Raw genomic sequence first — 12,254 nt, 5'->3', positions numbered from 1 at the left:
GTTTCCAAAGGAGAAGTCTGTTTGGTTTTTGTATTTATTCTTATGATAATGTTGATGAAGCACTGGCACAGGTTGCCCAGAGAGGTGATGGCTGCCCCACCCCTGGAGGCATTCAGGGTCAGGCTGGATGGGGATCTGATCACCCTGATGTACCTGTAGGTGTCCCTGGTCATTGCAGGGGAGCTGGACTAGTTGACCTTGAAAGGTCACTTCCAACTCTAAGGATTCAGTGATTCCATAATAATTTGGTGTTTCGTTTGTGTGTAGTTATATGTGTTCTTTGAGGTGTGAGATTTTGTCTGTATTTAATTGGTATTTCTGGATTGCACTTATTTTGCACACTGTAGAAGCAAAGACCTACTCTTTGGATTTTGGATGTAAATTTATATAATAACAAATTATGAGTAGTAATTGTAAGTATAGTTATTAATTTATGTTAAAACTCATTTTTTTTTTAATTTTCTCGTTGTTCCTTGTTTTTATTAAACAGTAATTGCCTTGTATTTTAGTGGATCTGTATTTAGCACGTGGCTTCAGTAGGCTCACAAAACCTAATATGATAGTGTATTTTTTTTTTTACTTTCAAGTTACACAGGTTTGTGAGCAATAAAAAATGCCATTTCTGTTAAGCTTTTTGTTGACTGTTAGAATATAAAGCCTAGTTTCCATTCTTTGTTCTATGTAGGAAGTATTTTATATATATATCTATTTTATATGTTTAATATCGGCAATGAGTACGTAACATAATTTATTAATGTGAATTATATACTTGGAATACTGGGAGTTGTTAAAAGATATTAAACATTTACTAGAACCATAATGATAGTAAAGCACAAAAATTATATCTTTGTCCTATTTAATATTGCAAATATTAAAACGAAATATATATTATGAACTCTGACATTGCTGTTATGTTTTTTCAGACTTGATTTCCTTATTTTCCTGTGAGTTTCACAGAGGTTTAGTTGTTTTCCTGTTTACTTTTTGGCTTCTAGAGAAGAATGCAGTGAAATGATCTTTTTTTTTTTTTTTTGCCACGTTGTATAAAATATTAGTTTTTTATTAGTTTCTCTTTAATAAAGGAAATATAGATTTATTGGAGTAAAACCTAATGTAAAGCAAAAAAAAAAAAAAAAAAAAAATTATTCTTTTTCTAGATGGAATCAGTGTTAGTGGACTTCCACTTTCCAGTCCTTTTCGGCAAGTTGTCAAACCAAGAGTAGAGGCTAAACCTATTAACCCTCAAGAAAGCAGCAAAAGTGGGGACTTCAGTCATGTGAAGGTAGGTGACATAAAAATAAGTAAAATTTGTTTTTATTGTTCTGCATTATGCTTTGTTCTGTGATTAAAAAATAAAAGTTTGTTTTTGCAAATATTTCTTTGTTTTGTATTTGAAATTGTAGAGCAAATGAATAAAGGTGGAGCAAGATCAAGGGAAGAGCCGAACTTGTAAAGAGCTGGTTACCAGTAGAGTATGCTTAGGGAACTGTCAGTTCTTCACCTCATATTGCTTTCTTATACTATATTCTCTATAGCAAAGTGATTCTTTGTGAATTCATTGTTTTCTTCTGTTGAAATGTTCTGAAGGATTTGTACCTTCTAAACATTTTAGGTTCAAAGTCTTACTTTCACACTTGCAGTACTGAGCCTTTTAGATAGATTTGTGCAAGAAGTAAAAGAGAATAATTGAGAGGGCCAAATGAAAAGTAAATGCAGCAGGATGAAAGAACAGCTGCGTGGGTAGAATCTGCACTGAGCTTACTTTGAGAGAGGCTCCCCTGGGGTAAACTACTGTTAGTTTTCCTGTTGAAGATCTTAACCTTCTGAAGATGGTAACTTCTTATTTTGAGCAGGGAAATAAGAAGGGTTTCATGCTGACCAGGTTTTCAAGAGAGAACATCTAAGATTAAAATTACAGAGCTTTTAAGAAATGTATTATTGGACTTGATTGGTCTCTTCTGTGCATGTTTTGTGTGCCACATAATATTATATATTCTTCCTTCCCAAATCTATGTTCTGCATTAGTTCATTCTGTCAGAATTTAGCTCTGTACTTAGCTATGTTTGGCTTATCATGTCTTTGACCTGGAAGCAAACGTAGGCTTTGCTCTTTTTAATCGCTCATTTTAAATCTGAATTTTCTTTCTTCCCAGTGAGGTTGCTTGGAGTTGCATTTGACTGATAAACAGATGATTCTGTTAATTTGTAGATGTGCTTCTTTTGGGCTATTAGTACCATTAACTTACTATTTCATTTTTCACTACAAAAAGGATGATGACTGTCTATGACATGATTAAAAAAAGCCCTGCTAGTGAAGACTTTCCTTGTATTTTATCACATAGAAGGTACTTCCCAATTGCTTATAAAGATAAATCAGCATGACTGAGAAAGCAGTTTGGGGTTTAAGCTAATAAAATGTCCATGTTTAGTTTTCAAATTTAGAAGTTTGTGAAAGAACTTCTGTTCTACAGAACACTTGTGATGTAGGCAAGCAAGGGGAATATTATTATGTAAAGGGAATAAAAATCCAGAAATTCAAAATTTCAACGTACCAGATGAATGGAAAAAGCTTTTTGTTGCACTTCATGATTGTTGGACAGTTGTCCTGGCAACCAGTGTGGTGTCGTTGCAAGGAGACCAGTAAAGCAAGAACGTGTTCTTTAAGCATTATATGGCAGAACAGTCTGTTGGGAATGCATGTGCTTGATTCTATTATTAGGTTTACAAAATAAATTTTGAATTAATTATTTTGCATTTTATAATCAAAGGACCTTGCAGGTAGCCAAAACTATGTTCAACAGAGAACACACATTCTGATAACATTAAAGGATCCTTGCTCGCTAACGTTACCTATGTATTGAGCCTGATTTATGACTGTTGTACAGCACGTTTTATGCTTGAACAATTTATAGTGTTACCATCCCTTCTGGAACCGTTTTAATCGCTAAGACTGCATTTTTTGTGAAGTATGCTTAGAAGAGAATCAACAGGCAAAATAAAACTCAGGGTGTTTGAAAAGGCCACAGAAGTAAAAATCTGGAGGAAGTGTACACAATTACATATCTAATTACTTGAATTATAGCATTCTGGTGACTGACTGCAGGCAGATCTTCATGAGAGGAGAGATGTGATTTATATTTGTCCAAAATTTAAAAAACAGGATTATTGTGGATGAGGAGAGGGAATGGCACAATAGAGTACCACCGTCAATATGTCTGTAGAGTGATTTACTGTTACGGTTAATTCCATTTTAACAAATCTCTATTTCTGTAACTTGCATTTATGTTTACCATGTTGTCATAAATAAAAATGTTATCTCAGGTTGTTCCTGTCGGGCCACCAGAAATCAGTCAGTACCTGGATTAAAAATGTCTGTATAGTTCAGAACTATTTAGAATCCCTCAGAAATATTTTTAGTTTCAACGTACTCTACCCACATAATTACGTCTCTGTGTATATGAGCATAACACGGCTGGTACTGGCCAAGTGACCTCAAGAAATTCCAACTGAGTAGATTTGTCTATTTGCATGATTGCATTACCTTTGACTACTAGTCCTTGTGTGATAAGGTATAGTATCCAGCTGCCTGCTATTTCTGTTTATTACTGTCTGTTTACTTCTCTTCACATCTCCTCTCTTATTTGGCAGAGTTGTTCAGGTGAAAACAAAACAAAACAAAAATGAGTGGCTTATAATTAAAGGCAGACGAATTCCAAATTAAAATCACAGGTAGTTATTGCAAATAATGGGGTGAATTTACCATTTAGAAATGCAGCCAGCATGTGTCTAGGCTGGGTTCTGTGGAATTGGCTGTTTTTGTTTTCATCTTGCTTGACTTCAGGCTGGATATCTTTTGGAGTAAGTAAATGTATGTTTGTTGCCAAATGTAAAGACTTTTGCTCAATAGGTACATAGTTGTCTAAAATGTAGCAAGCTGGGATACATAAAAGAGGGCTGGTCAGAGATTTCACTTTGAACCTGAATCTCAAAATACTGCATATTTATGAATCTGTCTGAATACCCTGAACACTCCTTAGAAGGTACTTCAGCTTCTCTTTGTTGCTGCAGAACAGTTCAGCGTGTGACCTATTGCTTTTGTCCTGCACAGTGCCGTTTGAGACAATGACTGGATTTTAAGGTTTGTCTTGTAATAGCCAGTTAACGTGCTTTGACAAGGTAACAAGCAAGTGGGAACCTCTAAGTTAAGAAACAAGATAGAGAAATTGGATAGGCTGTGAATATGGTCTGATATCATTAATTCATGATTAAGCAATAGGTGTTTGTTGTGAATATTCAGGAGTAGTACTCATTTTTCAGTCGTGTGCTGTTTGTTAGCCAGTCTTCATAAACAGAAAATATATCAATTTTCATTTGCAAAAATTTATCTGAAATCAGTATTTCTCAGGTTGCTGTTTCTGAAATGTCCTTGTTATATCTGTAAGTCTCAACGCTTAAATCTTCCTTGCCCATTTGTCTTCCTTTTTCTTTTTGCTTCAATACAGGATGTTGCCAGTATGCACTTGAACTTCTTACCAATCTTCGTTTTCAATTTTGCTACAGGCTGTCTTCTAATATACCAGTCATGAGCTTCTGGAAATGAGTGTTATAACAATCTCATAAATTTAGTATAAAAATTCCTTTATGGTCTCATCATAAAGCTTGCTTACACCCTCAAGCTGAAAAGAATATCACAGTATAATATTAGGTTCAGCTGTACTCTCTTTTTACTGTTAACTGCTGAGTAATTTGGTAAGCACTGTCCTAAAATCCTTGGTCATTCCAGGGTGCATCTGTACTGCAGCATGAGTGCTTAGCTCTGCGTGGCTGTGGTTACACTGCTAGGTGAAATAGTCTGTTTTAAAGAACTGCTGTGTTCCTTTACTATCAGTGAATGGTATGAAATGTTAAAATATTATATGTAGAACTAATCTAATTTAATACACTGTCTGTAGTGTCTCTTATCAGGTTTGGTCAGCATGTATTAAAAAAAGATATTGGACTTGTTTGGATTTTTTCATGCAGTTCTCAGATGATGCTCTTGAAACTATGAAAGTGTGCTATTAATTGAGATACAGTTTATGTTGCTGATGCTTCAAGCTCGAAATCATTTTACATATATACCTTGAATCTATTTTAAGTTTAACCCATTAATAGAACACGTAATTCTTAGATTTTGTAGTAGTTCTAGACTGTGAAGTTAGTAGGGATGTTGAATCTGGAGAACACTCTTGATTTTTAGATTTCTTCTTTTTAGTTACCTAAAGCTTGTTAAGCCCTGGAATAGGCTCCCCAGGGAGGTGGTTGAGTCCCCATCCCTGGGTGTGTTTAAAAACCATTTGAACGTGGTGCTCAGGGACATGATTTAGGGTTGTTAGAGTTAGGGTGGTGTGGTTAGGCCGTGCTTGGACTCTATGATCTGTAAGGTCTTTTCCAACCTGAGTGATTCTATGATTCTAAATGTGAATTTACCAATGAGATCTTAGAAACAAAAGTATAATACCAGTCAGGCATTCTACTTTAATGTTGTCCCACTTTGGAATTCAGTACTGTACTTGTAAATTCTGTGGCTCTGAGTTCTCATTAGATCTTGTAAAGAAAAATATTGAAGGTATGAGTCTCTAATAAATTTAAAACTAATGACAACAAAAGATGTGAAACAAAGCTCTTTCACTTCCCAAGTTGATTTCTATTAGCTTTTTTTTTCTTTTTGATTGGTTAATTGAAATTTGTGAGCTACGTGTAAGAAAATGAGTCACATTTCTTGAAATCTACTCAGTAAAGTCCCATGAGCCAAGTCAACATTTCCCAGCTCATCAATGTGTTTTTTGTTGCATTTTTGGCTGAGGGTAGATTTGTTCTGCAAAAATTACAGAAATCTGAACTCTTGATCATTGCAACATGGCTTGCAAAAGCTAATTATGATCTGAATTTGGATGAAACCTGCAGTTTTTGAATAGACTGGTTCTAATGGCTTTTAACTTTCCTTTCCTCCCCACTTTGGCAGCATTCCTTTAAGTGCTTTTAGGATTCTATAAACAATTGAGTATTCAGCACTATTTCTGCTCACCACCTATACTCTTCTATCCATTGTTGCATCTAAAGATGCACACTCTGAAGCCCTAGAGAGGACTATACTTCAGAACATGAAGTAAGTATTTTACAAACAGTGCTCTCTGGGAAAAAAAAAATGCCACTTCCCCTGGATTTGAGTAAATTCAATTCATTCATATCACTTGGTATTTTACCAAGTATTACCACTGCAATAGCTGAAATGTCAATTCAAAATGTTTTACAATTTTGAATACTTTCTTTTCTTCCATCTTATTTGATGTGTAAGAAGCATCATCTAAATTTTGTGTTGTAATGTTATGAAAGTTTTGGATAGATTCACTGTGTGCCTGTCAAAAGCACCACTTTCTCCAGACTTCGATTACTTGTCACTCAGTAGCAAGGGGGGCTAGTCTACTTAAATCCAAACTAGTATCTCATTAAGGATAGTTGCAGCAGATATAACCTACTGCCTAAACCACACTTTATCTGTCGTTCCCTCCTGTCTGAAGATGAACAGTGAAAAATTCAAGTTGACATCAGCACAATGAATAAAGCTTATGTGAACAGTAACAGACCCCATAGTCATGAAAACTTTGCCCAAGGGGTGATATGAGCCATAGTTTGCCTTGGTGCTCAACTACAATAAAATTATGCTGCTATAGTTAGTGTCTGTTAGCATCTCTTGAAATTAATGATTTGTGGTAGTTTTATTCTCACTTGCCAATCATTAATATCTGGTCAGTGTCCATCAGCAGCAGACATCATTTGTGTATATCTGTTGCGTTTTTTTCCCCGAGATGTTCTAGTGCTGTTACATTGGAAATTTTTCAGACAAAAGTATGAGTAAGAGCACTTCTCTCTTAGCAGCCATTGTATGTACATGTGTATGTATTTGAATTTCACTCTTGCAGGTTATTGCAAGCACTGTTTTCCTCTCTTAATGAGAACAGATAAGGTAAGTCAGGCAGAATAACCAGACCAGAATACATGTTAAATTCAGGTGCTTTATTTACTAGCTTTTCAGTACGTGTACATTAATACTACTCTTGGTATTAAGTGTCTGCCAATCAAGAGGTGTAGCAGTAGTCCTCAACATTACTTCTAACAAATGGATTAATTTTGAATACTAAGAATTAAGAATGTAATTGATCGGACCTCTGAAGACTTGCTCTATTCACTACACACCAATGAACTGTACTTTTATCAGTACTCAGCCTCCCTGCTTGCTCTTTGATTTTGGTCTGAGTGTCCAGTTTGAAGTGTATTTTCAGTCCAAGTGCATTTTGATTGATTTTTGCATGCTCCTAAAATGTGAAGGTATGTTGGCCAGGTCTGAATGGGAATCTCTGTAGCGTACTACTTCAGCTAATAAACTTTTCCTTTCATTAGTGCTTATTTTAATCACAGTGCTGTAATTCTGTTGTGACATGCTCCAGTTCCTAACTGACCCAAGTTCAGTCAGACCAGGTTCTAGACAGACTGAGCTCTAGTATGTTTATTGAAAAAAATAGCAGGCAGTATTTTTAAAAGATCTGTTTTCACCCAAGTTCAGAAAATCTTGTTCTGTAATACAAGAGTTTCTCCAGAATGACTTACCTGAGAATGTAGAAGAGACTTGTATTCTGTTCTAAGTGGTGATGCTTTCAAGCATTTGAAATTTAGGCTTCAATTATAAGAGTATTTTTTGGAAATTCTGAATAATATATCAAATTTATGGCCAAAAGTATTTCCATATCTTATCCTCACAAAAAATTATACAGTGTTTTCCTGCATCAAATTTTAGGTATTGATAAGCACTCTGCTGTGCTTATTTTCACAAGACTTGTCATTATAGTTTCTAGAATTTTAACTGAAGCAGAAGTGTGGAATTGGCTGGGAGGAAGGCAGCTGCTATGGTGGGGAAATGTGGTGACAGAAGATGAAATACAAAAAAAAAACAAAAACAAAAACAGAGCTGGGGAGACGAAAGGAGAGGGTGGCTCTGGTCGGCTGAAACTGTGAAGGTTCTCCAGTGCGTAAATAAATTAGCCTGATACCCAGTGAAGTTGTTGATATGCTTTTAAAAGTATAGTCAAGACTTTAATTCAGCCTGTTAAGAATGTGAAATTAAATGTGCTGTGTGTCATATACTTAGTCTTATTACAGTTACTTGTAAGCTACTTCAATAGTGTTGCTGTTCCTGACAATTATGGTAGGGTAATGCCATTCACAGGGCTTTATCAGAGGAGATTTGAGTAAATTCTTTAGATCATAGAAGAAAACATTATACAATATAAGGATAGTGTTTCAATGCAATGTGGATCTTACTTCAGACAGCTGGAGAAAGGCTGGAAATCTATGGCTCCTGATGAAACACATCCTGGAGCCCTGAGGGAATTGGTTGATAAAGTAGCCATGCTACTCTAGATGATATTTGGAAAGTCATGTTGGTCAAGCGAAGTCGTAGGTGACTGGAAAAAAGGCAAAGTAGCACCCATTTTTAAGAAGGCTTCAAAGAGTGACCAAGGAAACTACTGTCCTGTCAGCCTCATTTCTGTGCTGGGGAAGATCATGGAGCAGGTCCGCCTGGAAGCTATGCTAAGGCAGAGGAAGAGAGGGAGATCATAAAGGAGAACCAGCATGGCTTCACCAAGGGCAGGTCTTGCCTGCCCAACCTTGTTGCTTTTTATGACGGCATAATGGCATCAGTGGAATGGCATCAGGGATGGCATGCCATCCAGAGAGATCTAGGCAGGCTTGGGTCGTGGGCTGGGACCAGGAAAACCTCACAAGGTTCAACAAATTCAAGTGTAAGTACTTTCACTGGGATCCTTCCCTACGAGGACAGCTGAGAGATCTGTGGCTTTTCAGCGCAGAGAAGAGAAGGCTCCAGGGAGGTCTGAGGGCTGCCTTTCAGTATCTGAAGGGTGACAACATGAAAAAAGGGGACAGACTCTTTAGCAGGGTCTGTGGTGACAGGACAGGGGGAAATGATTTCAAACTGAAGGAGAGGAAATTGCATACAAGGAAAAGTGTTTTTTACAGTAAAATTGGTGAAGTGTTGCCCAAGGAGGTGGCAGATGCCCCATCCCTGAAGACATTCAAGGCCACTCTGGCTGTGATGACCTTTAAGACTTCCTTTCAACTCAGAAGATTCTATCATTCTCTGAAGTAGAAAGTGTTTTATGGAATTGGGTTATTGGTTATATGTAAAGCAAAATTTGGAATATAAGGAATATATGGAATGATGCCTTTAATTTTGTTGTGAAACTGCTTCTACTTCATCTGTTTTAAAATCCTATTGCTACTTAGTATGACACAAACGTGTCCACGTATCTCTGAATTCTGTTTAGTAGCTTTGTGTTCAGCTGTCAGTTGTTCCATGTAAGTTGAGTAAAATTCATGACAGCTTTTTCATTTTTAGCTAGTTATTAAAATCTTAATCCTTTTAAATGTACTGTAATACAGTCAGTATTCTATGGACTTGAACAATTTTTGTTAGTCCATAATTGAACTTAGGCAGTTCTGCAGGTGCCTTAAAAGCACTGAGGGCCTTCTCTCTATAGTTGGCTAGCTTGCTGTTCACCTACAGTTTAATTCACTCTTTTCTTCCAGCATTTCTGTTCTTACCACCTTATTGCTTTGGTTTATAATTCTGTGATCAAATCTCTTCACCCTTGTCCTCAGTGCTGTTACTTTATAGCTTTAGAGCCCAGTAAATAACGTAGTAGTTAAATCACTTACATACCAAATAAATACTATCCTTATCTTGTTGACTTCTTTCAATCTGTCCTTAAAATAAGGCAAACTTCCTTGTGACAACACTTCTACCTAAAGAAAGTGATCTTTCCAAGTGATTTAGTCAGAAATGTAAGTTTATATGTGGCATCATGAACATGTGTTGTTTTCTTCACTTAGATCCTAATAATGATGTTCTATTACTGTTGCAAATCTTCCCTTGGAACAACAACAAGCAGTGTACCTAAAAGTCATTCTAATATGTTGAACTTAGCCAAATGAGCTTTTTAGCATAAACATGGTGTGTTCTTTGGAAAATTAGTTTGTGAGAGAGAAGGTGTGCTACCCAAATTATGGCAACTGGAACAATTGCTCTGTAAACGTAATGCATTCAACAAGGTTAAGTGCTGGTTTTGGCACTTGGGTCATAACAACCAGATGCACAGTATAGTCTTGAGAAAGAGTTGCAGGAAATTTGCCCAGCAGATAAGCATCAGGAATCACAAAATAGAATCACCTGGCAGCTCGGGGCCGTGCCCACTGCCCTGGGCAGCCCGTTCCATGCCCACCGCCCTCTGGTGCAGACCCTTTCCCTGACCCCCAGCTGTCCCTCCCTTGACACAGCTCCATGCCATTCCCTCAGGCCCTGTCGCTGTCACAGAGAGCAGAGCTCAGCGCTGCCCTCTGCTCCCTGTGAGGAGCTGCAGCTGCCATGAGGCCTCCCCTCAGCCTGCTTTGCTCTGGGCTGAGCAAATCAAGGGCCCTCAGCTGTTCCTCATACATCTTGCCCTGTTGACCCTTCTCCATCCTCATTGGAAGCTCTGTAACAGTTTTATGTCCTCCTTATATTATGGCTTCCAAAGCTGCATGCAGTACTTGACATGAGGCTGCACCAGCACAGAACAGAGTGGGACAATCCCATCCCTTGCCCACTTAGCTATATGATGTGGGGATACTGACTTACAGCCGGCTGAGCGTGTGCCAACAACGTGGGCAGGTGTTCAAGACACCCCGTGTCTTGAGGTGTTCATCCTGGCCTGCTTTAGAAATGGCATTGCAGCAGGACTAAGGAAGGGATTGTCTCCCTGTACGTGGCAATTGTGAGATGACACCTCTAATACTGTCTTTGGTTTTCAGCCCCTTGTTACCAGAAGGACGTTAAGTTGCTTGACTACGTGCAGAGGATTGCAACAATGCTGCTGGAGGGATTGGAAAACAAGACTTATGAGGAGCAACTGCAGGAATAGGGATTGTTGAGCCTGGAGCAGAGAAGAGGTTGAGGGGAGACCTCATTACTCTCATCAGCTGCTTGAATGGAGGGTGTAGCCAGCTGGGTGTCTTTCTTTTTTCTTTAATAACAAGTGAGACACAAGGAAATGGTCTCAAATGGCACCAGGGAAGGTTTAGGTTGTATGTTTGGAAGAATTTCTTCATGGAAAGGGTGGTTAGACATTGGAAGAGACTGCCCAGGGAAGTGGTGGAGACTCCTTCCGTGGAGGCATTCAGGTGATGTGTGGATGTGACACCTATGGGTGTCGTTTAGTGATAGGACTTGATAGGTGAGGTTTGCTTGATGATCTTGAAGTTCTTTTCCAACCGGATGGTTCTGTAACACTCCTAGTGCTGTGCAGAATTTGCAATCTCATCACCTTGCTTTACGTGGAAGAGTGCCTGTTTAGGCTTCTGTTAATCACTAGCGGTGGCAAGCAGCATCTGCATCCTAACTTAGTTTTTGTTGCTGCTGCTGCTATTGCCTTTTATTCATGCTTCTCGTCTGTAGCTTATTGCCATATCTACTTAGCCTGTTTGAATGTAAGGAAGAACAAATGGAGAGTAATTCATAATTTTAGGTTCTTTTTTTCTCTCTTAGGGTGTTCTGTTATGATCACTAAAACTCATTTCTTATGAAATGGTCAAGCTCAAAATGTAATTATCCAGAAATTTGCTGCTGAAGTTTGTTTAAACCTTATTAGAATGTTGTTCAAATATTGCTCATCTTGCAGATGATAATCTTTTTTTGTGAAATGTTTGTTTGATCTTTTTTGGGATTCCATAAATGTTATTGATTTAATCTTTGGTATATGAGCCACAGTAATGCAGTACGTTGACAAATAATGAAGAATAGCTTTTCTGAAGGCTGAGTTAAAGACCATGCAGGTCTTTTTTAGCAGCCTATCTTGTTCTTTCTTTAAAAATAGGTCAGTTCTTTTTTCTCTCTATTTGTGAATAAATAGATGTGCAGGCAATTTCAGTTCCTTAAGTTTTGAAATAGCATTCTTCTTGAAATTGTCTTAACTTCTCCATCACGTATACTGATAATGTTTACCCATGGAAGTCTGTTCTATTTCTTGAGCAGATAACCAAAGTAGTTAAAGTTGCACCTTATGGGAAAAGTAGAAACTTCAGTTCTTTTCTGTTTTGTTTTGTTTTATTTATTTATTTATTTTTGTTTGGCTGATAGTGACTGTCCTAATAGGTGTCTCACCC

The 12,254-nt window shown here is 37.5% G+C and overlaps 1 protein-coding gene across 8 annotated transcripts in view; it reads left to right on the top strand.

Annotated features, from left to right (window-relative positions):
* The window catches only part of TRAPPC9 (trafficking protein particle complex 9), a 474,624-nt gene that overhangs the window by 84,369 nt on the left and 378,001 nt on the right, over window positions 1-12,254 (top strand). For all 8 annotated transcript variants that reach the window (XM_015283239.4, XM_004940062.5, XM_040690620.2 and 5 more), the window contains one exon: window positions 1,158-1,282. In XM_015283239.4, the coding sequence (XP_015138725.1) occupies window positions 1,158-1,282 (125 nt within the window). The remainder of the gene's footprint in view (window positions 1-1,157; window positions 1,283-12,254) is intronic.

Source organism: Gallus gallus, chromosome 2, assembly GCF_016699485.2.
Source record: "Gallus gallus isolate bGalGal1 chromosome 2, bGalGal1.mat.broiler.GRCg7b, whole genome shotgun sequence".
NCBI classification, from domain to species: domain Eukaryota; kingdom Metazoa; phylum Chordata; class Aves; order Galliformes; family Phasianidae; genus Gallus; species Gallus gallus.
The sequence above is the reverse complement of the archived record's forward strand: the minus strand, read 5'-3'. Positions and strand labels throughout refer to the sequence as shown.